Below are 27,789 nucleotides of genomic sequence, written 5' to 3'. Positions count from 1 at the left end.
GTCTATGGCTTTCTCTGTGCTATTACTAGATGAGGAAATAACTATTTCTGACATTTTTGAAAAAAGATTGAAGAGAAACCTAAAAGACAAGAAAGGAGGGAATACCTAACTCTAAGATGGACGAAGGCTATGGACACGAAGAAACTCCTAGACGAGGCTCTAGACAACGAATGTCAAAGACGAAAAATCTCAGAAATATGAAGGGTAGTGGAGGTATTCCACTATTTATAGGTGGCTGACATGGGCACATGAAACGACACAACCAATCAGGAGATGACAGGTGGCGTTCACCTCGAAAAAACGAATCAACGGGACTAGTCACTAGTAAAATGATGAAACGTGGCACATCAACTCTGACACCAAGCACATACGTCCAAAGGAAATGACACCCGGTTACTCCTCTCCTTGGACGACCCTTATGGATATGGGGGCAACTGATGGTGTATTGAAAATGCACAAGTCCTATTTCGTCCATATGGGTCGTCCGTGAGAAAAGAATGGAGAGATGGGACGCGTGAAGCATGCTCATCCCCAATAACCTCATCCGTCCTTAATAAAGGATGGACAATTCCATTGGGCCCTGAGCGTATTGAGCTTTTGACAAGCATGATTTCCACCAGGCGTAAGGGACGAATTGCACCATAACAAGCCAAGTCCTTCACTAACTGTTATGGAACACCGATCCAAATAAGGTAACTTCCATGGCAGTTATGGAAGCTACCTCCGAATCTTCTGAACTCCTCGATAATAGGAACGGTTATTAAACAAGTAACCATTTCATGTACACTATATAAGCATTCCCTTACGAAGAGGCAATTCATTTTGACACTTCCACACAAATTGGAATTCCAAAAATACTGACTTTATCATCGAAGGATCCTTGGTCGATCTTCCCCGGTCTCCTCTGATCTTGTGTTTATTTTTCAGGACATTCCAGTTAACTTTGAGATCAACGCTCGAGACATTCAGCCTACCGATTTCCTTGTGTTGATCACTAACAATTATATCTATATTATGTATTGTTGTTACGTGGCTTTTAATTTGGTCAAAGGAATTGACCAAGTCCTAGTACTAATAGGACTATGTTTTGCCGACTAAATTAAGCAATTCTACTTCTAGGTGGAGTTTGTATTGTACTCCACGACAAAAGCCCCACATCTCTGCTATATATACACTAGTTATGCGGCTATTGTTGATGAGTTATGAGTGCTTCAATATTAGAATAGGTTTTTTATATTCTCTAGTATTTTGTATAGAGTTCTAAGGCATGACTTTGTTCTAGAGATTTTTAGGTTTCTCTAGTCACGTGCTTCTCATGATTGAAAGCTCTTTTGGGTGTATTTGGGGTTTGGGTTTTGTGAAAGTGTTTTGGTATCACTTTTGTAATCACTTTTTTTTTTTTTCAGTGAAACTTTCTCCTCGACGCCGCCCATGGACGTAGGCCAAAAGCCAAATCACGTAAATCTTTGTCTTCCTGTGTGATTGTTTCTTTTATCTTTCTATTTCTGTTCTGCATTAGCCTATTGTTATTTGGATACACACACAACAAATTGATATTCATGCTTCTGCTATTCTCAACAAATTGGTATTAAAGCTTCCACTTTTACAACATATATAGGATTTGGCTTACTTTCGATACTTTTTTTAAAAGGAATCTGTTTTTGTTTTAATAAAAGACTGTTACATCACTCACTAAGTAAATAAAAGGTAAAGATTAAAACTCACTACTACTTGTCATTGTATATTTAAAACAAAATGACATGTCCAGTTAAAAATATACTAGAGGTAAGCCAAACCCCTACATATAAGAGGATTCTCCTCTTTCAACTGAACGTTTATGTGATTCAAAAAATCCTCATTAATGAGGGTAACTTAATTTAGAAATAGGGTTATAAATGTCAAATAACAAATTTCATTTTGAATTCGAAAAGAGAATTCCTAAAATTTAGGATTTTTTCCCTTCACGCCCAAAAAAGAAATTATGATTACTGTTTATCTCTAAAGTTTATCATTCTTATTTGTTTGAAAAATAAAAATATATATTTCTAAATTATAATAGATGCAAATTATTAACATTTACCCAAAAAAATAGAAGAGCCTTTGAGCACGCGCGATCATACAAATTTCATGTTGAATTCAAAAAGAGAATTCTTTAAATTTAAGATTTTTTTTCCCTTCATGTTCAAAAAATAAATTATAATTGCTACTTATCTCTAAAGTTTATCATTTTTATTTGTTTGAAAAATTAAAAAAATATATTTCTAAATTATAATAGATGCAAATTATTATGTAAATGGGTCTCCGAAATATATATATATATATATATATAACATTATCCCAATTAAATTTATTATATATAATTATATTTTAAATGTATACTTTTTTCTAAATATCTTTAAAAAAAATTATTTTTAAGAGTTACAATTCCATTAAAGATGAGATCAGTTGTAAATTGCATGTACTAAATACTTAAATCAATTGGAAATTTATAATTCTTAAAAAAAAAAAATGAACATACATAAGATTATAATGAACACGTAGACATTGTCGTTCTAACATTATCTCAAAAATTAAAGATAATAGTAAAGACTTTTTTTAAACTCCCTCCTCATAAAATGTTTATTGATTAAAGATAAGTTCATTATTAAAAAAAATTTAAAAAGAAAGATAAGTTCAAGTTACTTTACGTCTTTTTGTTAATCTTTTCTCAAGTTTGTTGAAATTTAATAAGTATATAGTACTTTGTAATTTGTAGTACACATTATTGTGAGTTATAAAGTACTTATTTTGTATTTACAATACTGCTTTATATATACTACTATGTATAATATATACCAAAAGGGGAAAAATAAAATAAAAACAGAAAACTTAGTCATCAAATTTTTTATTCAACCTTCCCCAAAAACAAAATCCTAACTAAAATATATCCAGAATAAGGATTTGACTCTCAATCCATTTATTAAGATGGACAAAGACTTTATAGTGCCCCATGACAAAAATAAAAGTTCAAAAAGTTTCACTATCATTGTCATTGTACAAGAAATGACAATGATTGAAACTGACACCGTATGAATGGTCTGTGTATTGCTTTGGAGCATGGGTTGAATAAATGCAGAATAACGACTGGAGAATGGACGTAAGTTTGTTCTTTTTGGAGTGGTAAAGACTTCCTAGTTGTTGCATGGCAATTCTACAAGAATGGACAAAAATAAAAACCAACGTAATGAATGTCCAATATATATATATATGGACAAAAATAAAAGCCAAAGTAATGAATGTCCAATATATATATATATATATATGTTGTCTAGGAACACATTACACATGTTGAACAAATTGAATTGGAACACTGGTTGCATAAATTTGTGGTTTGTATTAAGCACCGGGGGATCTTCTACGGCTTTAATACCAATTTATTAGGACTTAGGAAGAAGAAGTAATAGGGGATCCATCAAGAGTCCATTTATATATAGAGAAAGTCTTTTACATCTTGATCACCACTCTAGCTAAGAGGTAAAATTTATGTTTCTAAGAAACCCAGAACATAGAGAAATAAGTGTCTTAAAAGAAATTTTCATTTCAAAGTCCATCTAGGAAGCACAAACAATGTTATGGGTACAAGTATGATGCAACGATATGAGCAATTTTAAAAAAATTATAACATGACACAACATATACAACACTGATATGACATAAATACGATACTAATTCAGGTACAGATACAACACTCCAAATGAAGTGTTCATATTTTCTAGAATCCATAAATCTAATTCACAATATATAAAAGTTAGCATTTGAACTTTTTGAAAGAAGAAATAAAATAAAAGAGAACTCAACAACAATCAATAAGTAAAATTCTTCAACAAAAAAGTTAAAAGGTTTTAAGAAAAAATAGAACAAGAAGTATGCTAATGTCATACTGTGTTGAGGGAGGCATGCATTGATAGTAGTGTAGAACAACCTTTAATTAACAAAAGCAACATTTTTGTTACAATTAGTTTTATGAGGTCAGCAGGTAAATTCCAATAATTATGGTTCTTGTAATAAAAGATTAAAATCTACCATTATTCGAGAAAAAAAAATATAAAAATTGAATTTATCAACATAAATACATTGTGTGAGACTGTCACGATCATGGACTGCCTTCACACAAAAAAAAAATTAATAAATAAATAATATTGCGACTACATAATGTAGTCTATATCTTAATTCTCAGCATCTCCCAAGAAAATGAAAAAAAAAAGTAATAATAAATAAATTCTGCCGTAGTTTCTAGAAAATTTGAACTTTCTTATTTCTCTTTAGTCTATTATATATATATATATATATATTTCTCTTCTCTTTCCTTCTTTCAAAAAAATGTAGAAAGTTGAAACGGTCTATTCATCTTTATCTTCATCTTCATCATAGTTGAAGGGTAGTGGCACAGACTTGAAAGCTCGGTACTTGCCAACATTGTTCAAATGTTCATTCTCCAGTCTGATCAATGCATAGAAATTTAGGTTTAGCACAAAAAATAAAGAAGTTTTTGTACCAAAATGACTTATTAAAATTATTGTTACCTGAAGAAATTCCACATGCCACGACGAATGATCTCTAGGCTAGCTACAATGGCTACTAAGGACTTTGTATGTAAGAAAGACACTTTCAAACCCAATACAGTCTGCATCCATGCAAACCTCAGCAACACATTCAACACCTGCGTGGTCATGAAGTTAAAATTAGCACTGTTACTGTCTTAGATGCTGATAAAAGTTAAGAAGCATGCACCCGTACATTGACATGGACACTGACACAGGATACTGTAACACAATAATTTTTGAAAACTTAGGACATGAGATAAAGGGAATGAGATAGTTAATAATTAATATATATCTTTATGCATATTTTATGTTTATTATAAGTTTTAAAACAAATAACATCAATCAAAAGCTATTTAGATGTTAGAAGTTATTTTGTCACTCACCATGGCTCCAAAATATACACTTTTGTTATGGATTAAGAGCTTGTCTCTCAACCAGCGGTTCTTAGATCTACGTTGAAGAAGCCCCCAATCTATAACAAGGTCCCAGTATGTAGAAACCATTGCTGCAATGACTGAGGAAACCCAAGCTAAACTTTTCCAACCCATTCCCTTGTCAAGACTATAAGCAGTCCTCAAGCTAACAGCCACTATAGTCAGAAAATATTTAATGCCATTATATCCTTGCATAGGATCTTTCTCTTCAAACAGGCGCCTGAGGCACTGAAAAAGAAAAGGAAATTAAGTATGTCCATCAAGCAATTATCATTCAATTTGTAGCAGTAGTAGAAGAGCAATATTAGGGACGTCACAAAAGGCTTTCATTAAACTTTTCACTACTCTCTTAAATGTCAAATTATAATTAGTGCAATCTCACTTTTACTATTTTACACTACTTTGCCACTGACACCACTTTTAGCATGCGCCAATTACAAATTAATGATTCCATAATGGTTTTGATTTTTTTTTATCCCTAAAATTATTGCACTCGAAGAAATGTCTAGGTACCTGAAGGAGTCGAGACCAGTATGGAATTAGAGCAACAATGAAAAGGAAAGTATTGTATACATTGCTTGCTTCACAGTTGTGAAGTCTCTGCTTGAAGTCTCCCCAACCAAAGTAGCAAATGTAGAACTCCAAACTTCTCAAGGCTTGCACCTGCAACAAAAATAGGAATAAAATGATCAATATCATCAACTTCTTGATAGACAAGAGATTAGTAAAGCTACTAACAATTTTACTACAAACGGTTTACGAACTTACTGATAATGAATGGGATTGGTGCTATGTTAATAACATTGTAAATTGATTTCTTAATTATTATTATCATCATTATAATTTTATTATTCCTGTTTTTTTGTAATTTAAAAGTTGACACATCAATTTATAAGGATTATATAGTAAAATGCGTGGTAGTTGTAGTGTTATTCTTGGGTAATTGATAAACAAAATGAACCAATTTACCAACCTGGCTAGTGAACTGATCTGCCAAGAAGAAATCTAGGAGTGTCACCTGCAGTAGAAAGAAATTCTCAAACGTTCATACTTCATGCTCAACCACCCCAGTTCAACTTACTAACTTATGCATTATGAGTCCTTGACCAATATTTACCTTGTACAAAGGAGCACAAATACAGTGAAAGACACATGTAAGGAAGAAGAAACGACTTGTGCGGTACATGATGTTAAATGGACAGAATAATATGAAGAGTACAAGCTGCACAGAAAGACAGGATTAGGTTCTGTCTATATATTCAGAAGTTAAATGTGGAAATCATTAATTAAGTTTAATAATCTTACTAAAACCAAGATCAGAGGCAGAAGTTCGGTGTATGTTCCATAATCTTTTGTTGTTGAATCTACCTCCATGTCAAGGTTTAAGAGCACACAGGTTAATGCTAGCACTGCAAGACCAAAACTGAGGAGGAGAACTTCTAGATACCCCAACTCGGATCCTTGCTTGAATCCAAATATGAAGGAATAATTGACCCGATATCGCCTCCAGAAGTATATATTGGCAGCAAACATAATCATGTGCAAAACTATAAAACCAAACAAGCTGCAGAGAGTTCAACATGTGAACAAAAGAGTTATATATTGATCAGCTAAAACGACTTAATACTAGAATGTCTTGCTCTGTTATGTTAAAATAATGATTAGATTCATCGTTTTCTATTAGTTTATTAGTTTAAGATTTTAGAAAACACGACATTTTATTATGGTTTCATAGCAGATAGTTCTACAAATTTAGTTTAAGAAGAAATATACCTGTAAAGGGGAAACACGTTGTCCATGTACTGTATTGCCTCTTTCTTAGCCATGAGTTTGCGCGCACGGACAATTAAAATAAGGGCTAATATCAGAGCTACAGAGCAGCCAGCCAAAAAACCTGAAGTTTTTACAAAGACCAAATTCAAGGGAAAGAAATTGATATCAAAATTGGTCCCAATTCACTGTATGGAGTTTGATTCATACTAAAAAAATTCCTTACCAGTGGAAAATGTTATCCTATGTCTTTCTCTTATTGCCTGAGGTCTTAAGACTTTCATGCCATCAGTGCGGTTAGAATTGGAGAAATGTTTGATGAATGTAGCTTCAGCCCTTTCCATAAGTTTGGTAATCTGTAATGGCAAATGGCATATCAGATTAGAAGGAAAGCACTTGACATAGCAACCCTTCTATAAGCAAAACCTGAAGTTTGAGTGGTTTTAAGAATGAATAATCTGGTTTCCCCTTTATTGTAGTTTGCAAATGAATAGAGAAATTTTACCTCATCAGAGCTGCCAAAGTAGGAGTTATCCACCATTTTCATGTAAGATTTTGATGCTTTCCTTGAAGTGATCTGAAATGTTAAACTCAAAATGTAAGAACCAAAATCAATGTCCAATCCCTAGGAATATGAGCAGTGTTTAGCAATTTTCTTTTCTTCTAGTTTTAATTGTAAATATCATTATACAGTTTTTTAAAATTTCACTATTTTTTAAGTATAACTATACTTACACCAACTTTCAACAAATAAGCAAATCAGCAAAGTTCTCATTCTCATTCAAATGCACACTACATACATTTTTTTAGAGGGGAAATACCTTATCATATTTCTTCATGATCTTTGAAAATGCCAATGTATTCAAGAAGCTGTATCATCCAAAGCAATATGATTAACTGCAATCATTTGAAAGAAAGACAAGCAAGCCCAACCAAATTTAATAATAAACTTCCATCTAGTACCTGTAGTTCTTTAGGAGCCTAAGCTTCTGGTAAAATTCAACAAAAGCTGGCTTAAGTTGATCTTCAACTTTCCTCAAATTTTCCCTAGTGTAATTCAGCTCTGTATGCATAGGGTGCTTGAGTAAGCCCTTAATGGTTGAACGAGGAGTCTCTAAAGTGTTGTTCATTTTCACATGACTAAGTATTTCAAGAGGAGCTGGTCTATTGGCCTTCAGGTTCTTTGGCTTCTGTTCTCGAACCTTTGGGTTGACAATTTCATTCTCTTTGTCATCTTTATCATCACTTGATTCATCTGATGATGGTCCATGGCTGCTTGGACCCTCTTCAATCACATCCATGGGCATGGGTACTCTTCCTGCTCATGAAAAATTTAGTTTAGTTATATTGCAAAGTTCTACTAATTGATATCAGTTTTTACAAAAACTTTGATATACTTAGCCTCGTTATGAATATCAAACTTGTGAAGCATAGTCCTTACTTGCCACTATTTTAGTAATGCATCGAATTTTAAAAGTAATAATTCAAAATTTTATTTATTACCATATGGACATCAATTAAGTTCATTGTCAGTTTAATTTTTACATTTTTTTTTTATAGCAAAATTGATAATAATTTTAGCAATTTTTCAACCTGTGTAATATTAGCAACAGTATTTAGTATGCCATAATTTTCAATAACTTATTTATTAAATATGAGATAACAAAGATAAAAGTTAGTTTATTTTCAAAAAAACAATTATGGTTTTTTAAATAAAGCCAGAGACAAAAATAAATAAATAAATAAATAAAAACAAGAACAAGAAGCCAATTACTTTTTCCCAAGCACACAACAACCACATGAAAAAGCTTCAAAAACTTACTAATGCTTGATCTGGCCCTTTTTGGTGTAGAAGCAGCCAACGCAGCTGTTGAAGCAGCAACATCAGAAGCAAGACGAGTCATCTCCCCAGACCTATCAAAACCTCCTTCAGGTTTCTCCACTTTGATCCTAAAAGCAATCAAAGCATCCATTTGCTTGTTCAGCATAGCTGCTTCCTTCATCACCTCATCCACTTTAGCCTTGTAAAACTTGTTCACTTTATTTAGTTCATCATCAAGCCTCCTAAAGTAAACCAACTCATATTCACCACCTTCATCAGAGGACATGAGAAATGTAGTTTGATAACTTTGTGAGCCACCATTGTTCACAGAATTTACAAAAATGGCCTGGCTTTCAATGTCATTAGTAACTGATGATGGGCCAGTGGGGCGGTTGTTTCTTTGTGTTAAGCCACTAAAAGCTCTATAAAGTGTGAGCTTTCGTTTAAGGCCATCTGGGGTTGTTGGTGGCTTGGTTATTTGCTTGAAGCGTTGGATTTCTTTCAAAAGGGATTTAAGTTGAATGTAATCCATGTATGCTTCTTGCCATTCAGGCACCATTTGTGCTGTGAATTCCTTCCCAAATTTCATGGTTTCTTTTAGCCTTTTATTACAGTCAAATTGAAGCAATATAGAGTGAGCTAGTTGCTAGTTTTGCTAGTTGCTTTACTCCAAATCCGCCACCACCAGCAACCTTCGTTTGGATTCCTATTCTCTTGTCTGATCTCCAAGCCCCTTAAGCTCTCAGCTCCTATTTTCTGATCTGGGTCTGCAAATTCAAGCCACAAAGTGAAATGGGTCTCTCTGGCCTATGCATGCTTTGCTTTGCTTTGTTTCAAATTGGAACTTTGGCTCTTTACGGTTGGTTGAATGGGCTATAATGTTGGTTTGGTCATTTTTCTGGTGGAGATCTTACGTAAACATTTTGGTCTTTTGACTTGCTAAACCTTGCATGGGATTTGAAGAAGACAAGGAAGAAGGCGGTAGTGTGGACCAGCTGGCAGAGAATGACGCCAGAGATCTCTTACTAGTGTCATTAGAATATAAAGTGATTCAAGAACTAGAAAAGAAAATTTGAACTATATACATTTGTAGAAAATGAAGAATGATTGGTAGAGAGATATGTTTCCATTTCTAGCAAATTTTAGTTGCAGAGCCCACCTATCCGTTTTTCTAGCAAATTTGGTAAAAATAGAAATAACAGTCACCATTGAAAATGTATACTTTTGGAGAAAATGAAAATGATTGACAGAGATATTTTTCCATTTCTAGCAAGTTTTCTGTTTAGCTCCAAAGCCCACCTATCAAGGGGCGGATCTACTTGTGGACTAGGGTTGGCCATGGACCCCGTAGGTCCACAAGTAGTTCCTTTATAACATATATAGTTAAAAAAACAAAAAACAAAAAAAACAAACAAGTATGACTAAGAGGTTTTAGAAGTTATAAACTAAATGTGGCATGTCTTTATTCAACCCAACTTAAATTTTTTAAGTTAGAGCTCAAATTTTTATTCAACCTTTCCTAGCTCCTAAGAACAAATTCCTAGCTATGATGGATTGAATATATACAGAATGAGGATTTGAATCTCAATCCATTTATAAGATGGACATTGACTTTAGTATCATTAGACCAGTAGCGATTACGATCATTGAACAATAAATGATAATGTGTGAAACTAACACTATATGAATAGTCTGTGTTGATCAGGAGTAAAGGCACATGTAACGTTGGGGCGTCTCCCCCACCCTCCACTTTGAAATCTCTTTATAATAATATATTAAAATAGGCTGGATTCTTAAAATTGTAATAATTGGCCCCCATAAAAATTTCATAGATCCCAGTCTATGTGAGTTTGCCAATTCTATTCTCTAAAATCAAATGATGGCCCCTTTAGTTAGTTTGCCCAACTATTAGTTTATCAAGTAGACCTCACCCAATTAAAGCATAAACTTTTACCAAAGCCTAACAAATGCCTAGACGCCATGTGTCATTAATTTCTTTTTTATAAACATACAAAAGTGCAGTGCATTGTGTTCCCTGCATCCAAAAGTCAAATTTTTATTCAACCTTTCCTAGCTCCTAAGAACAAATTCCTAGCTATGATGGATTGAATATATACAGAATGAGGATTTGAATCTCAATCCATTTATAAGATGGACATTGACTTTAGTATCATTAGACCAGTAGCAATTACGATCATTGAACAATAAATGATAATGTGTAAAACTAACACTATATGAATAGTCTGTGTTGATCAGGAGTAGAGGCACATGTAACGTTGGGGCGTCTCCTCCCCCCCACCCCCCACTTTGAAATCTCTTTATAATAATATATTAAAATAGGCTGGATTCTTAAAATTGTAATAACTGGCCCCCATAAAAATTTCATAGATCCCAGTCTATGTGAGTTTGCCAATTCTATTCTCTAAAATCAAATGATGGCCCCTTTAGTTAGTTTGCCCAACTATTAGTTTATCAAGTAGACCTCACCCAATTAAAGCATAAACTTTTACCAAAGCCTAACAAATGCCTAGACGCCATGTGTCATTAATTTCTTTTTTATAAACATACAAAAGTGCAGTGCATTGTGTTCCCTGCATCCAAAAGTGCACTGTATTGTTACCAAACAAAAAAGTGCACTTTGTTCCTTTTATATATTTTGTGCGTTGGCAACACAAACCTATGAGTTCTTTTCTTCGCAAATTTGATCCTTTCGTTATCATCTAATATTTTTCCTGCTAATTTTATCTTTTAATTTTAGTTTTAGATGCAATGATTTGAGTTTGAAAATAATATTATTATATTTTAAATTTGATCATTTCGTATACCATATATTTATAAATTTAACATACGAATATATAATTTGGCCCCCCAAGAAAAATATCCTGGCTCCGCCCTTGGTGTTGACTTGATGCGTGGGTTAAACAAATACATAATAAAGATTGGAGTACATTAATTTTGAAATTAACATAAGTCTTTCTTTTAGAGTATTGATCAAGACATAAAGAGCTTCTAGTTTTTGCAATTGTACAAGAATGGACAAAAATAGAAACCAAAGGTAGAAACGAAATGTCCTATATATATGTTATCTAGGAACACATGTTGAACACATCAAAAAAAAAAAAAAAAAAACATGTTAAACAAATTGACTTTAATGCCAATTTATAAAAACTTAGGAAGGAGAAGTACTAGAGCATGAGGGGATATCCATTGATATATAGAGAGCCTTTACATCTTGATCACCTTTCTAACAGGTAAAATTTAAGTTTCTAAGAAACCCAAAACATAGAGAAATAAGTGTCCGAACTCTTAAAAGAATTTTTCGAAGTCCATAAATCTAAATCACAATAAAAGTCAGCATTCGAGCTTTTTGAAAGAAGAAATAAAGTACAAGAGAATTGAAGAACAATTATTAAGTAAAACTCCTCGACAAAAAATTGAAACAATTTTAATATAAGAAAATGTTAGCAGATTTGACATAAAGTAATTTGTTAATGTTGCCAATTAACACTACCCATACATTAATATATAGCACACTTCTTGTTGAGGAATTATTTTACTTAATAATTTTTCTTCAATTCTCTTGTACTTTATTTCTTCTTTCAAAAAGTTCAAATGCTAACTTCTATTGTGAATTAGATTGATGGACTTTGAAATATCAACTACTCAATTTCTTTACTTTTTCTCAAAGATTGTGATTCAACCCTCACTCTTGCACTCATAACAGTGCCAGACAAGACGTAAATATTGTGCATAGCAAATTGGGCTTTTGAACTTAAATTAATCCACCTAGAAATCTGGCAAACATAAGGCAGCAAGCCTAGAGAGGAGACCCTGGTAAGATGGTATAGGCAAAATAGCCCAAAAGGCCATCAGCTTTTAGAGGTCCATAGAAGCCCACAGGAGTAGAATATAAAAACTTGAATGGGCCGGTTTGATAATAATTAATTAATACAATAAAAATCCAAAATAGCTTCTTCTTCTTCTTCTTTTCAAAATAATTAAAAATATATAAAAGACTCTTCCAGACATATGATTTTAGCCGCTCTAACTAATGGTTTAATTTATTTTATTTATAGTAAACTAAAATTCATTCAAATATTAACAAATAAAAGTATCAATATTGAACATAAGCAGTCCTAGCACAGAGTACAAAAGATGGAGGATGATCAAAAGTTTCAAAATCAAAGTTCACCTCCTAGCAATTGGCTTCTTTACCCTGATTTGAGGAATATTTGGCCCATCAACACCCTGAAATCATCATTAAGGACAACAAAATCACCATTAACTGTTGCTTTACTGTGCATGGATGAAAGAGACTATTACACTAGTGTCAAGTTCTACTTCTAAGTTTTGAGTATTCAATTGTGTACACCCAACATTAACCCATCATAATATAATGGTTTAATTGTTATCCATATTCCATATTTTACAGATACTTCTATTCCAACAAAGGATGTTGCTGTAAGCCTATAACTTCAATTCTTTAATAAAAATGAGTATATAAATTGTGAGGAGTAGGGTCAGAGATTTGTTTCACGGTTTCACCGGTTAAATACCATAACCAAACCATAGGCAAGTAACCAATTTCAAGAAGGCAACAATTTTTTAGCGGTAAAAGTAAGTTATTCAAGTGAGTAAAGAACGGCCCCATAGAGAATATTTGCACCAACTCTCACGAAGAGAGATTTGGGACACTCAATTTTTTAAGGATTTGAGAGAATGCATCAATGGAGCTCTTAAACAAGACAACTTCACTAAATCATTATCATTCTTCTTTAGAGAGTATCAATTGGGAAGGAAAGGCTTGCACCATTTGTGATAAGCCAACCAAGAGCAAAGCCAACAAATTAAAGAAACTATCCTGAAATCATATCGAAAATATATGAGATGAACCGCTCACCACAAACCTTACAGCTATTTAATGAATTTGAGTTGAAAGCATATCAGGAATTGTTTAGAAATTGTTTACATATGCAAGAATTTTTATAAATCTTAATTTTTTGCAGGTAAACTATGAGTTTAGTCCCTAACATTTACACTATGTTTTATTTTAGTCTCTAATGTTTCAAATGTGTCAACTTAATTCATAACCTTTCGTTCATGTGTCAAAGTAGTCTCTATTGTCAAATGACGAACCAAATTTTTTTTTTTTGGGTACATTTTCATGACTAACCCAAACATCAACCAAAAGATTTACCAGAAGATTAAAGGAGAAATCAGACAATTAATGGAGAAGAGAAACGGCTAACGCAGAGTTACACAAATTTTTGGATTTCATTGCATGGAGCTCAGCTAGACTTTTAGAGACTATTGTTAAGTGATTGATGAAAAATAGTCTCTACTATTACTGTGGCTTAAACTTGCCAAGTCAATTAAAAGTTTAGCTGATCTCCATACAATGGAACCCAAAAATTTATGTGACTCTACGTTAGCCATTTCTCTTCTCCATTAATTGCCTGATTTCTCCTTTAATCTTCTGGTAAATCTTTTGGTTGATGTTTGGGTCGGTCACAAAAACGTACCCAAAAAAAAAAATTTTGGTTTGTCGTTTGACAATAGAGACTATTTTGACACACTAACGAAATGTGATGGATTAAGTTGACACATTTGAAACATTAGAGACTAAAATAAAACATAGTGTAAATGTTATGAGATGAACCGCTCACCACAAACCTTACGACTGTTTAATGAATTTGTGTTGAAAGCATATCATGAATTGTTTAGAAATTGTTTACACATGCAAGACTTTTTATAAATATTAATTTTTTTGGGTAAATTACAAGTTTAGTCCCTAACAACTTTGCTATGTTTCATTTTGGTCTCTGATGTTTCAAATGTGTCGACTTAATCCCTAACAATAGAGACTATTTTGCAAAATAGTCTCTATTGTTAAATGATTAACCAATTTTTTTTTTTTGGGTACATTTCATGACCAACCCAAACATCTACCAAAAGATTTACCTGAGGACTAAAGGAGAAATCATACAATTAATGGAGAAGCAAAAGAGTTAACGCGAATTACAAAAAATTTTGGGTTCCATTTGCATTTAGGTGAGGTGGAGCTCAGCTAAATTTTTAATTGACTTGGCAAGTTTAGACCGCTTGGCACTCTATATGGTATTCTATGTGACATAGAAATAAATTTTTATTTTAACCGTTACTAACCACGTTAGTATTTTTTATCCATCACTTAATGGTAAGGATTATTTTTAAACAGTATTGAAAAGTTAGAAACTAAATTGACACATTTAAAATATTATGAACCAAATTGATACATAGTGTACTAGTTAGGAAGGGTTAGTGGTACTATTGAGCATGAATAATATATACTTTAGAGCATTTACATCAGCTCATGTATAAGTGTGTATAATAGAAAAAATGCTCAAATTTACACATTTTTGTTCAAAAACAGCCCACATCAGTCCATTTAAACTCTTGCAAAATCTTCTAAAATTATCCACAAGCTACAGTACCCGTGTAAATTTACACGGGCACTGTAGCTCGTGTATTTAATTTTTTAATGGTTTTTTCTCTCTCATCTCTAACGGACTCTCATTTCCTACCTCTCTTCCCCAACGATTACAACATCCAGCATGCCAAATCAACTGAAAATTAACCCCAACAAACCCACACACAAACATATGTATAAGTGTGTATAATAGAAAAAATGCTCAAATTTACACATTTTTGTTCAAAAACAGCCCACATCAGTCCATTTAAACTCTTGCAAAATCTTCTAAAATTATCCACAAGCTACAGTACCCGTGTAAATTTACACGGGCACTGTAGCTCGTGTATTTAATTTTTTAATGGTTTTTTCTCTCTCATCTCTAACGGACTCTCATTTCCTACCTCTCTTCCCCAACGATTACAACATCCAGCATGCCAAATCAACTGAAAATTAACCCCAACAAACCCACACACAAACAAACTCAAACGGACAGAGAGATCGGTGCTTATTGGAACGATCTGGGTTGCTGGAGCTTGTGGGTCGGCCAGTGAAGCATGGAGCATGGATCGGTGCTTGTGGAGCATGGATCGGCCGGTGAAGAAAGGATCTGGATCGTTGGAGCTCGTGGGTCTCGCTTGATTGGAGCTCGTGGGTAGACTGGTGAAGCATAGAGCATGGATCGGTGCTTATGGAGCATGGATCGGCCGGTGAAGAAAGGTTCTGGATCGCCAAAGCTCGTGGGCATCGCTTGATCGGAGCATGGAGCTTGGAGCGTGGAGCATGGAGCATGGAGCATGGAACAATCTGGATCGGCCGGTGAGAGAAGGTAGAAAAGAGAGAAGGAATGAGAGAAAGAAGAAAAGAGAGAGAGAGAGAGAGAGAGAGAGAGAGAGAGAGAGAGTTGATCTGTTCAGAAGAGAGAGAGAGAGGGCGCGTATATAGGTAGAGATGGTTGAGGGAAATAATAAAAAAATTGTGTAGAGTAAATATTTTATTGAACTATCTTGTAAAATAAATGAACTGATGTGGATGTTTTGTAAAAGTGGTAGTGTAAAATAGAAAGATGAGGTTTTTTTCATGTAAAATAGACAGAAAATTTAGATGAGCTGATGTGAATACTCTTATAAAAGATATAAGTTATTAGCCTAAATCTGTTCTTTCGCTTTTCTCTGCCCAAACCCGATAAACAATAACAAAGTGCAGTTATATGGGTTTCTCTGGTCGGGAATTTCTAATATTTTTATTTAAAATAATGTAAAAATTATGATTTAAAAAATATCGTAAAAGCATGTCTTTAAAATATTTATAATATAAATTTTTTTTAGACCTACATTTTTCAATATTTAAACACTCACTAGAATTGTTATTTGGAATAACCAACAAACAGGCCATAATTCTTAAGAATGACAAATGTGTATCTTTGTGAAAACTAGTTCAGGGTATTTGGTAGAAAATTTGAGTAATGTTATTTGAATATTTATAAAATACGTGTGTATAAAAATATATGTAAATACGTTTGAAATGTGAAAAATATTGCTCAAAAATGGTTACCAAACTCCTTACATTACATTTGACAATTATAACATATGACATGCATTTATTATGTGGGATTTGATGTGGGGTCCTTGTTTATTTGGTTATTTATTGTTCATCGAGATCTGCGCTTTTAAAACAATTTCGTGCGTTTGACTGCTTGTGTTATGGTTTTCGTTTTTAAAATAAGTATATTAATTTTTTTTTTTTACTTTTGTTAATGAAAATAATATTTTTATATACTTAAAAAAAAAAAAACTAATTTTGTGCAAATATCTAAAAAAAACACACAATTATATTAAATTTATGCATATATATCAATAAAGTATTAAAAAATATAATCTATTTTTCAAAAAATACATATTACAATTCATAATTAAATATTTATTAATTTTAATATATGCCCTTACAACAACCTAATCAACAAACAGGCCATAATTCTTAAGAATGACAAATGTGTATCTTTGTGAAAACTAGTTCAGGGTATTTGGTAGAAAATTTGAGTAATGTTATTTGAATATTTATAAAATACGTGTGTATAAAAATATATGTAAATACGTTTGAAATGTGAAAAATATTGCTCAAAAATGGTTACCAAACTCCTTACATTACATTTGACAATTATAACATATGACATGCATTTATTATGTGGGATTTGATGTGGGGTCCTTGTTTATTTGGTTATTTATTGTTCATCGAGATCTGCGCTTTTAAAACAATTTCGTGCGTTTGACTGCTTGTGTTATGGTTTTCGTTTTTAAAATAAGTATATTAATTTTTTTTTTTTACTTTTGTTAATGAAAATAATATTTTTATATACTTAAAAAAAAACTAATTTTGTGCAAATATCTAAAAAAAACACACAATTATATTAAATTTATGCATATATATCAATAAAGTATTAAAAAATATAATCTATTTTTCAAAAAATACATATTACAATTCATAATTAAATATTTATTAATTTTAATATATGCCCTTACAACAACCTAATTTTTTTGATAAAAAAGAAAACTAAGTGTGTTAATTAGAAAATGGCAAAAATTGACAACATTTTTGTAGAAATAAATGCAAATGTGCTTGTGTATTTGCTTTCAATTAAGTTGTCTGTAAACCTTATATTGAAACGGTAAAATCCCGTTTAACCGATTACAGGAACATGATGAGTACCTTCTTTCATTACACAGTGGCGCATGTATTTAATAAAGCTATAAATATTCTGACATTCTAACTAGGATGGGAGCTAATCTTAAAATGGACTTTCTCCTTTTGAATGATCCATTTCTTATGGTAGAAAGTTAAATCAATTTTTTTTTTAAATAATAATTTGTTATATATTAAATTGTAGTAATTCTTGCAAAATGTACACATATTAATGTCTTAAATAGGTCTCATTTGATAAAAATTTTAATCTTTACATAAAAAATATAAACCTTGACAGATGTCTATTTAAAACATTGACATGTGTGCATTATTACAGAAGTTACTACAACTTAATTTGTAGTTAATCCTTACTATTTTTTTTTTAGAAATATTAACAAATATTCTAAGAGTATTTCTGATAATTTTTTATATTTTTCAAGAAAATAGTATTAAATTTTTTTCATATATTTTATTAACAATTACCTAATAGATCCGTTAACCTAACATTTTTTTTTTGTAATATACTATTGTTCTGTAATTAATATTATGAGCATGCTTTTAACTAAAAAAAAAAATTGAATAAAGTTTTCTGCTTTACTTTTATTTATTTTAGACATTAATATTCGTGGCTAAAATTAATGGGGGGTGTCGGAAGTTGAGTTGACAATGAAGAAGCAGCAGTTTCTTCACATAAATATGATAATAAAAACCAGTCAAACTCGAACTCCAAAAAGAAGCTTCATTCCTTCATCAACAGCAAAACTAGTACCATCTCTTAATGCCTTCCTGCTTTTTTGTCCACCCATGCTGGTACGAACCCCTCCACACCACACTTTTAAAATGGAGTATTAGATTATGATTGGATGAGTTTTTTTTATTACTAACATTACCCCCCACGCGCTTTGAATTATTTGGTAATTTTCTTTGTGCGAAGAGACTTTTTTTTTTTTTTTTTTTTTTTTTAAGGTCTGTTTGGATAAATTTATTTTGTTAAAACTGAAAATATTGTAACAAAATAATTTTTAAATATATGAATAGTATCATGGAACTCATTTTTAATTAAAAAAATGCTAAAAAGTGAAGTTTGTTGGTCCATAAACAGTATACAAGATTCACTATGTGATAAAAGTGAGAAAAAGTAGGAAAAGTGCGGCTACTATTCATGAACAGTAGCCGCTGCCCCTGCTGCAGTTGACAAAAAAAAAAAAAAAAAAAAGAACGCAACACAAAATGCAGACGTGTGAAATTCATTGTTATCCAAACGTTTACTTAATATCAAAATTTTTCAAAAAAAATAAAAAAAGAAAGAAACAACTAAAAATTATATACAATAATCAAAATCATATGAGTAATTTCTATCAAAAAAAAAAAATTACCTACCCATGATTTAATCATTTACACTTTGCCCACTTCAACTTCAATCCGTTTGCTCTCTATTACTCACCTTACCCTCAGACGTTAGAAAAACACATTTTTAATACAAATCAAAACATAACACGGATCAAAAACACAAATTGTTGAAACTTTTCCTCACAAGCCCTAGAAACATGAAAACTCGCCTTCTTCTTCTTCTCCAAATCCTATGAAATTGAAATTCACACTCAGTCCCTTCATCTGCATCTTATTCTTATTCCTCAACTTCCCACCACCATACTAGTTCAGCAGTAGACAACTTTGGACCATTTGCTAATGTACTGCACTATTTGCTTGTCTGCGTGTCCACTGGAGATCAATCCTTCGAAACAGCTGGAACAAGCTTTGTATTTCTTCTACTATGTGGACTGGGTTAGATAGATCATAGATGAGGCCCTCTAGATATCTCCCAGCACTGCAATGACATCGTTCCTAAGCCCCCTTTATCCTCTAGCAATGTCCTTGTCTCTCACTCCAACGATTTTCTTAGCTTCCAAATTGCATTTTTCTCTGGCGGCGTCAGACTCTTCAACCGAACCACTGAGTTTGAGATATCTCTCTCCTTTGACCCCTCATATATCAAAAACACCACCTCCCACGGCGTTCACAAGGTCAAAGCCACCTTGTACATTTGAGACCCATGGAAGTACTCTATTTTCGATCGGCAACATTTGGGTAGTATTAGTTATTGGAAAGATGATTCGATGTTTTCAGTTAATGGGTATTAGTCAGAATCTTCTGGGAAGCTTTGTATGGTCGAATCAAGGAAGAGTTATCTTGGTTCGTTTAGTTCAAAATACCAAGATGTTGTTCTTAAGCTTAATTATTCAAAAAATAATAGCATTTATGGTAGTTTGATCGGTGGAACATTAGAATGTTTGCATATGAAAAATGATTATAATTACTTTGAACCAATTGTGATATTGGGGTTGTCTCAGAATTTCTAGAGCTCATGAGGAAAAGTTTCAATAGTTTGTGTTTTTGATCCGTGTTATGTTCTGATTTGTATTAAAAATGTGTTTTTCTAACGCCTGAGGGTGAGATGAGTAATGGAGAGCAAACGAATGAAGTTCAGGTGGACAAAGTGTAAATGATTAAACCACGGGTAGGCAAAGTGAAAACGGGTCATACCACAAGTGGGTTTACTGTAATTATCCCTTATTTTTTAATGATTAAAGAAAGAGAGGTGCTATGTCCACAACATTTTTATAACAAATTATAAGTGATAAGTTGTTTTTTTTTTTTTATATATAAGTTGTTATTGATTATAAATTGAATCCACAACTTAAATTACATTTTTGTCTATCCATAACTACCAATAACAACCTACTAGTACCACCTATGATTTGTTATAAAAATATTGTGAACAAAACATCTCTTATCAAACAAAAGAAGAGATATATCTATTTAGGTTTGATTTTTGATAGGCCAAGCATGTATTGATCCATTTGGTAAATTAATCAATTAATTAGCCAAGTGAATTAATTAGATCAATTAACATGCAATACGTGTGGTAGTACAAATAAATCACCAAATAACTAAATGCAGCGAAAATTAAATTTGACACAAGTGATTTGTTGTTTACAAATGGGGAAAACTATCGAGACAAAACCTCACAGGGTAAATTTAAGGTTGTCATTTCTAAGAATTCACTATTAACAAAATAAGCGGTCATGTAATACGCGTGGTAGCACAAACAAATCACCAAATAACTAAGTATAACGAAAATTAAATTTGACACAGGTGATTTGTTGTTTACAAATGGGGAAAACCACCGAGACAAAATCGCACGGGGTAAATTTAAGGTCACCATTTCTAAGAATCCACTATTAACAAAACAAGCGGTTACAAGTAAAGGAATTACAGTACCTTATACCAACCTACAAATGAACTCTTATCCCAATACCCAATTAGACTTGTAACGTAATGACAATCTCTCCTTTCAATGCACGGTTCTAAGTACGTGACTAACCAATCAATGCACGGATCCCAGTACGTGACTAACACACCAACTTGAGAAGGATATTGGCTGCAAAGTTATTCAATTCATCTACAAGATAAAGATCAAGAAACTCCTTAGTTATAAAACCCTACGGCGTACAAACGCAGCAGCTTCTTCAAGAGAAAGATGAACTATGGCAAATTGTCTATGGTCACAATTTGAGTGAATAATCACTTTGCATCAAGTTGCATCACCTTTGATGGCCCTTAAAATAATCATTATATATATATAGGATTGAGAGAAAAGAAATCTTACACAAATAACTTGGATATGTGTGAAACACAGATCTAAAAATTTAAATTTCATAATTTTCGATAGATACAGCTGTCGAGTTATTTGTCAAGCTTCAAATATTAAATCTCGATAGATACATTTGTCGAGCTATCTGTCGAGTTTTAATAAACAACACTTCTTCACTTAATTCTTGGACAGATTTGCATGGCTTCAATACTTGGACTTAAAATCTTGTTCCTTGAAGTATTAAATACATCCTAAATCTACTAAATTACAAGTAAAGTGCGTATTGTCAAAAAATTAGTAAATTTTAAATGACATATGCTCATAACATATTCCATATATGTCCTAACAACTTTAATAACTTACTTAGAGAATGAATAAAGAAAGATGAAAGTGGCTAATTTTAAGGGATGTGGATAAGAGGTTATGATTGAATTAAAATAAGTTAGCTAAAAAAAACTTATATAAGAGAGATAGAGGGAAAAAACTACTTTAATTTATTTAAAAGTTAGGAGTATTTTAATTAATAATTTTAGATATTTCACTTTATTATTTAAACTTTTTAAATATTTGAATTTGAGGGTATTTTAGTATCTAAAATAATGAATTTGAAATATATTAGTAGTATAAATTATTATTTTTATAAATAAAAAGTCTGTAAGTAAAAGCTAGAAAGTTGCTAGGTGTTATCTCCTTTAAAATAATGGTCCATATGTATCCGGATAAAAAAAAGGTCCATATAAAAGTTGTCAGATAGAATCTTTTTTTTTTTTTTTTACGTTTAAATTGATAAGACAGAAGATTGAAACAATTGAGTATTATTGTAGTATTATTTGTATAGAAAATTATACTGCCAAGTCCAGGACCATCTACCATTTTAAAAAAAAAAAAAGTCCCGGACCATCCATCCACTACAAAAATGTCTACATCTCGATTTACAAATCATTACCAAGATAGATAGATAGATAGGCACCCTTCCCCACTTCATTTGTCTTTGTTATTTGAATTTGAAAAGCTATATGGTACAATACGAGACACAGCGTGTACTATACTTTAATTATTATTTATTTGTGAATTTCAAATTTTCAGTTTGCTAATTTGAACATTATAAGTTAAAATTTTATATAAAAGTATGTAACTTAATTAGTATTTGCTATACAAAAAGTACTCAAAGGTCAAAAAGAAAAAGGGGGTTAAGTTGCAAAATTAGTAGCATTAATATCAATTTACCAAATTTGTTTTCCTATTTTAGAATAAGATTTTATTTCTCTATTTTAACTCTTCCTTTTTACCACATTAAATTTATTTTTTTTTTGATGTGTTTAAATTAAAATTTCATTTTGAACCTTATTTTAAGACATATATTAATCATCTATGTTATGAATTTTTTTAAGAGAAATTGAAAAAATTATCAAAAAATAGCTATATTTTCATTTTTTTCATAAAAATAATTTACTAATATATTCCATTTATACATTAGTAAAACCCATATGAAAATAGACAGACAATCTAATGTGATGTTTTTTTTTTCCCTTTTTTTTAGTGATTTTTTGGTTTTTTATATTTAATTATTTATTTATGAAACTAGTTTTTTTTTACCTGTAATATATAAAAAAAAAATTAGAATAAAGTTTCTCTCCAAACTAGTTTGGAGAGAAATCCTACAAATTCATAATATATATTTATATTGAATGTGAATTTTGAAAATTTAACTGTTAGATTGCATGTTCTTATTACATTATTAATATTTACAAAATTTCAAGAAAATCAAAAATCAATTGTTATATGACTATATCATCAAATAAATGTTATAATTTCAAGTTTTTGTAATTTAAAGTTGCAAATAAAAAATAAATTAATTGATCAAATAATAAATAATATCCAATTTAAATAAAATTTAATATACATGTTAAGAACATAAAATTTAAAAGTTAAATTTTTTAAATTCACACCTAAAAAAAATATATGAAAATTTTAAAAATATGAAAATTTTAAAAAGTATCTCTTTAAGAGGGAAACTTTGTTCAACAAATAATCGAAGTCCGTTGGCATTTTCCATTGTGTTAAACTTTTAAAATTTGAATGAATAATCCCAAAGTAGGTACTATTATTATATGTGTGTGAAAATGGGACTTTTTGTTCGATGAATGAGACTAATCAATACAATGCCTTGTAGCAGTATATTATTGACATGTATGTCGGCATTCGAGACTACGACCTTTCTATTCTAGCTGTGTCACTGTCTACTGCCTATTGCTCTCATATGCTTCTTTGTCACTCCTCACTCTATTAACAATCTCTTCGATATGCGTGCATGTCTTATTTTATTTGGATTCAACACTTTTATGTACTCACTCTTTAATCTCTTCTGCACTCTCTCTCTCTCTCTTACTCTCACGATAGGACCTTCTGGGTTGTGATCCGGCAATGATGGGCGGTAGATTGGAGCCTCTCGGTGATTCTTGGAGCAGAGTGACGGCGGAGATCGGAGATCTTTTCAGGCCACCTTTTGGTATGGTTTTTGTTACCATGGTCATGAATTTTTTTTTTTAATATGGATTTTGCTTGTTAGCTGAGAAAATGTGGTGGTTATACTTTTTTATTTTAAGAAAATCTTGTTATACACACTCTTTTTTGGTGGTTTGAAACACAATTTCAGTTAAAATTGTGTACTTGAAATCGTGTTAGAAGTGTGTGTACGATGAATGTACAACAATGATAATCATTATGCTTTTTTAAGTCGAGTATAATTATGTTTCTGGGTCAATGTTAGATACTTAAATGAGTATATGTACCTTATTTAGTTTTGTATCAAAGCTACAAACTTGAAACCTGGAACTGTTTTTAGGAGTGTGTGTGTGTGTGTGTGTGTGTGTTGTGATAGTTATAATGGGAGCTCAATTTTTAACATTCAAAAACTCTGGTGTGTGTGTGTGTGTGTGTGTGTGTGTGTGTTGTGGCAGATTTGGAGGAGAGGATGAAGATGCTGGTATTGAACAGTGCTGAAAATGGTGACACATTTGCAGAACGTGCTGAATCTTACTACGAAAAGCGACCTCAGCTACTGGCTCTCTTGCAAGACCTCTACAATGGTTATATCACATTGTCTGATCGCTACATTCAAACATTGGCCAAACATCATCAGCATCAGCATCAGCATCAGCATCATCGGAGACAATCTTCTCAAATCTCAACCACTGATTATGATTGCTATGATCAAGAAGACGATGCAGAGAGTTCCCTCTCTTACCAACAACCTCAGTCAATGCTTCCAAACAAGGGTGTGTTGGAGTTTGATGCTGACGCTGTTAATGTAATTGTTGCTGACTTAGTGATCAAGAATGTTGAGTACGATGTGTTAGTGCACGAGATGAGCATTATGGAGAGGCGAACTAGTGAATCATCAAGAAAAATGGAGTTGCAGAAGAACTTGCTTGAGGTTTTGGAGTCTGAGAGACTCATTCTGTTGAATGAGAATGCAAGGTTGGGGTATAGAGTGACAGCATTGGTGGAAGAGAACAAAGGGTTGGTGTCAGAGTCTATGTTCATGAAGAGGAAGGCAAGTGAGCTAGCTAGGTGTGTGCTAAAGATGAGGGAGGACCATAGGGTATACATGCTGAATCGCAAGATTGAGGATCTTCAGGGGCAGATTTATGGGTTGGAGAAGAGGAACAAGGAATACTATGAGCAAATTGTGAAAAGAGACCAAAATGTTAAACAAGAGAAAGCTAGCATTGATGAGAAGAAGAATGTTCATGATTTGAGCTTGGATGGCTGCTCTAAAATGGAGGTGGTGGTGGTCAATCAGAGGTTTAAGAAGAGGGGTAGTGCTAGTGTTGGTAAGAAGGGTGGTTCTAGATTGTGGGAAAGGGTCAAGAACATGGACTTGTTTTTATGTGGGCTTGATCCAACTTGTACTTGATAGTGCCTTCATACATATAGATTAGTAAAGTTTAGACTATTCGGAGATATAATTTTGTTATTTTTGCTTTCAGTTTTTAAAAAAAAAAAAAAAAAAACGCATAATCAGAAATATATATTAGCTCAAAGAGTTCAAGCTAGAAGCGAACACGGTTCAGTGTAGCTGATTTCTAGAAATATTTTGGGCCACATTGTGGGGATCAGTATTTTAAAATCCCAACCATTGTTGCACCACAGGGTTGAAATTTCGACCCCGTCGGTTGACAATGTTGTCGGTGCGGCAGTTGGTTTTTTGTTCTTTCAATTATATCCTCAGTTAACGCGCAAAAAAATAAAAGACCTACAACCACAACCATGATATGAGGGAGAGCTCAAAGGTTCAAAATTCAAAACAAACAGAGAATAAATCACAAGAAGTTTACTCACCACTAATCAAAAACCCATAGGTCATAGCACTAGAATCTCAAATCTCAAATTCAAATTCAAAAAAAAAGAAAAAGAAAAAAGAAAAGAAAAGAAAAGAAAAACCTTTTTGTGTAGATTTGGAACCCTGAGCATGTCTCTTTGATTTGGAGTTTGGAAGCTTTGTTTTCTTTGAGTTGGGTGTGGGGCAATAGAAGTTGAGGAATGGATAAAGTGAATCAAAATAGGCTAAAGGGATTGAATTGAATCGAAGTGGACCGTATTGGACCAAATAGATCGAAATGGATCGAAGGGGCCGATATGGACCCAATGGACTGACATAGACCAAAGTGAACAGAATTTGACTGAATGGACTGAAAATGAACCGAAGTGGACTAAAATAGACTGAATGGACCAAATGGACAGAAGTGGACCTCATAAACCAAAGTGGACGAAAATCGACTGAAGTAGACCGAAATGGACCGAAGTAGGCTTAAATGGACCGAATTGACTAAATGGACCGAAGTGGACTAAAAATAAACCGAATGAAATGAAATAGACCGAATTGGACCAAAAGAATCAAATAGACCGAAGCAGACCACATTGGACCAAAATGAATCATAGTGGACATAATATGATCTTCAAAAAGAAAAAAACATAGGGGTATTGAAGTTACATGTGTGCAACAAGATATAAGTGTGTGTGCATATTTTATGTGTTATCATGGTAGGTTTAACATGTGCATCATCAGGTAGGTGTAGAGGTTGTTAAAAGGATACGTAAGTTTGTATTTTGTAGGAATGGACCTAGGTGGGGAGGTGGTATATCAAGCATCAGACATATATTTCCTCCCTCTTACATGGAGGTGGACCCTATACGTGTGGGGTCCACCTTCACGTGAGAGAGAGAAAACAGGCATCTAAAGGATGAAGTTCTTATGCAAGGATACACACTATTCTCTCTCTCTTTCTTCTTATTGTTCTTGTTCTAATCTCTTTTTATTTTTATTTTTTCCGACCCCCTTCATCTAAAAGTTCTCTTCCTTTATATCCTCCTATAATTCTTGCATCCTAACCCTCCATCTGCAATCCTCTAGGTCCTCCTTAGGACATTTGTCCCATTAGACTCTTGTTGAATATGGTAGAAGGAACTGCTTAATTGTGAACTTACTGTTCAGAGGTCATTTCCTTATTAATGCAGCTAATAAAGTTGTTGCCAACTATTTAATGTGGAGGTAGTAGGTGAGCTTTCACAGGAAACTTCTTTCGACTACCTTGACTCTCTCTCTAAATGCCATTCTCTCTGCACAGATTTCCAAGAGGTATTTTGTCTCTTCCCTCCTCTCCATGGGCAACCCCACTCCTCGGGCTTAAAGTGCTTTCACCCGAGGAATGAACGATGGTCATAGTGGTTTTATCCTTCCTCGGTCCTTGAGCCCCCACAATAGTAAACTGGTATAAATATTTTATTAAGATTATCTCTTTACCTTCAATTACCAGTTGATTTTACCAAGTTATTAAAAATAAAATTCAATATTTTATTAAGATTATCTCTCTACTTTCAATTAAAAAACTCAAACTCTCTCTCTTCCTTTATTATTTTACTGAGTTGTTTATATTATTTTAAATAAAGTGGTAAAAATAGAACATTTGATATTGGGTGAGTGAGGTGATAAAATAGATAAATTAGTTTTTTGAGGTGCTAAAAGTTAAATTTTTTAGCACTACTACTGTGAATGTTTAAATTAAAAAAAAAAAAAAAAAATCCTAGCCAGTCTAGTATTTTTTTTTTTTAAAATTTCCGTCTTTGTTGGTAGATGATTACATCTTAATGTATTAAGAAACAACGATTTTGTGTATTTATAATTTGTTAATACTATATAAATACTTATTTAGAGTTTTTGTTTTTTTTTTTTCCTTATACTCCACTCCCCTCTAGCTTGAAATCTTGAGTTTGTCCTGGTTGCAGTGCTTGCTTTTGGTTTGTGGATACTACTTTCCAAATGACTTCGAAACTAATTCCCATGATAAAATTAAAAAGGAATTTACTAACGTGTGTCCTTAGAGCATACACTAATA

At 32.4% G+C, this 27,789-nt stretch overlaps 2 protein-coding genes across 5 annotated transcripts; one reads left to right on the top strand and one right to left on the bottom strand.

Annotated features, from left to right (window-relative positions):
- Positions 1–4,379: 4,379 nt before the first annotated feature.
- Positions 4,380–9,198, bottom strand: LOC112002853 (phosphate transporter PHO1 homolog 3). Of its 4 annotated transcripts, none has more exons than XM_024035011.1 (13): positions 8,606–9,198; positions 7,751–8,101; positions 7,609–7,657; positions 7,293–7,364; positions 7,014–7,143; positions 6,791–6,911; positions 6,323–6,581; positions 6,135–6,239; positions 5,991–6,035; positions 5,531–5,680; positions 4,967–5,245; positions 4,563–4,699; positions 4,380–4,479 (listed from the first exon to the last, which is right to left on the bottom strand). In XM_024035011.1, the coding sequence occupies exons 1-13, from the start codon at positions 9,196–9,198 to the stop codon at positions 4,380–4,382; spliced, it is 2,391 nt and encodes a 796-aa protein (XP_023890779.1). The 4 variants fall into 4 exon arrangements, with proteins under 4 accessions (XP_023890779.1, XP_023890778.1, XP_023890780.1 ...); XM_024035010.1 differs by having other exon boundaries at positions 7,751–8,105; positions 8,610–9,198; XM_024035012.1 differs by having other exon boundaries at positions 8,651–9,198.
- Positions 9,199–23,641: 14,443 nt separating this feature from the next.
- Positions 23,642–25,362, top strand: LOC112002849 (kinase-interacting family protein). Its single transcript, XM_024035002.2, has 2 exons — positions 23,642–23,900; positions 24,352–25,362. The coding sequence occupies exons 1-2, from the start codon at positions 23,816–23,818 to the stop codon at positions 25,308–25,310; spliced, it is 1,044 nt and encodes a 347-aa protein (XP_023890770.2). The 5' UTR covers positions 23,642–23,815; the 3' UTR covers positions 25,311–25,362.
- The last annotated feature ends 2,427 nt before the right edge of the window (positions 25,363–27,789 follow it).

This window comes from Quercus suber, unplaced genomic scaffold, assembly GCF_002906115.3.
Source record: "Quercus suber isolate HL8 unplaced genomic scaffold, Cork oak 2.0 scaffold_376, whole genome shotgun sequence".
Lineage (NCBI taxonomy): Eukaryota > Viridiplantae > Streptophyta > Magnoliopsida > Fagales > Fagaceae > Quercus > Quercus suber.
The sequence above is the reverse complement of the archived record's forward strand: the minus strand, read 5'-3'. Positions and strand labels throughout refer to the sequence as shown.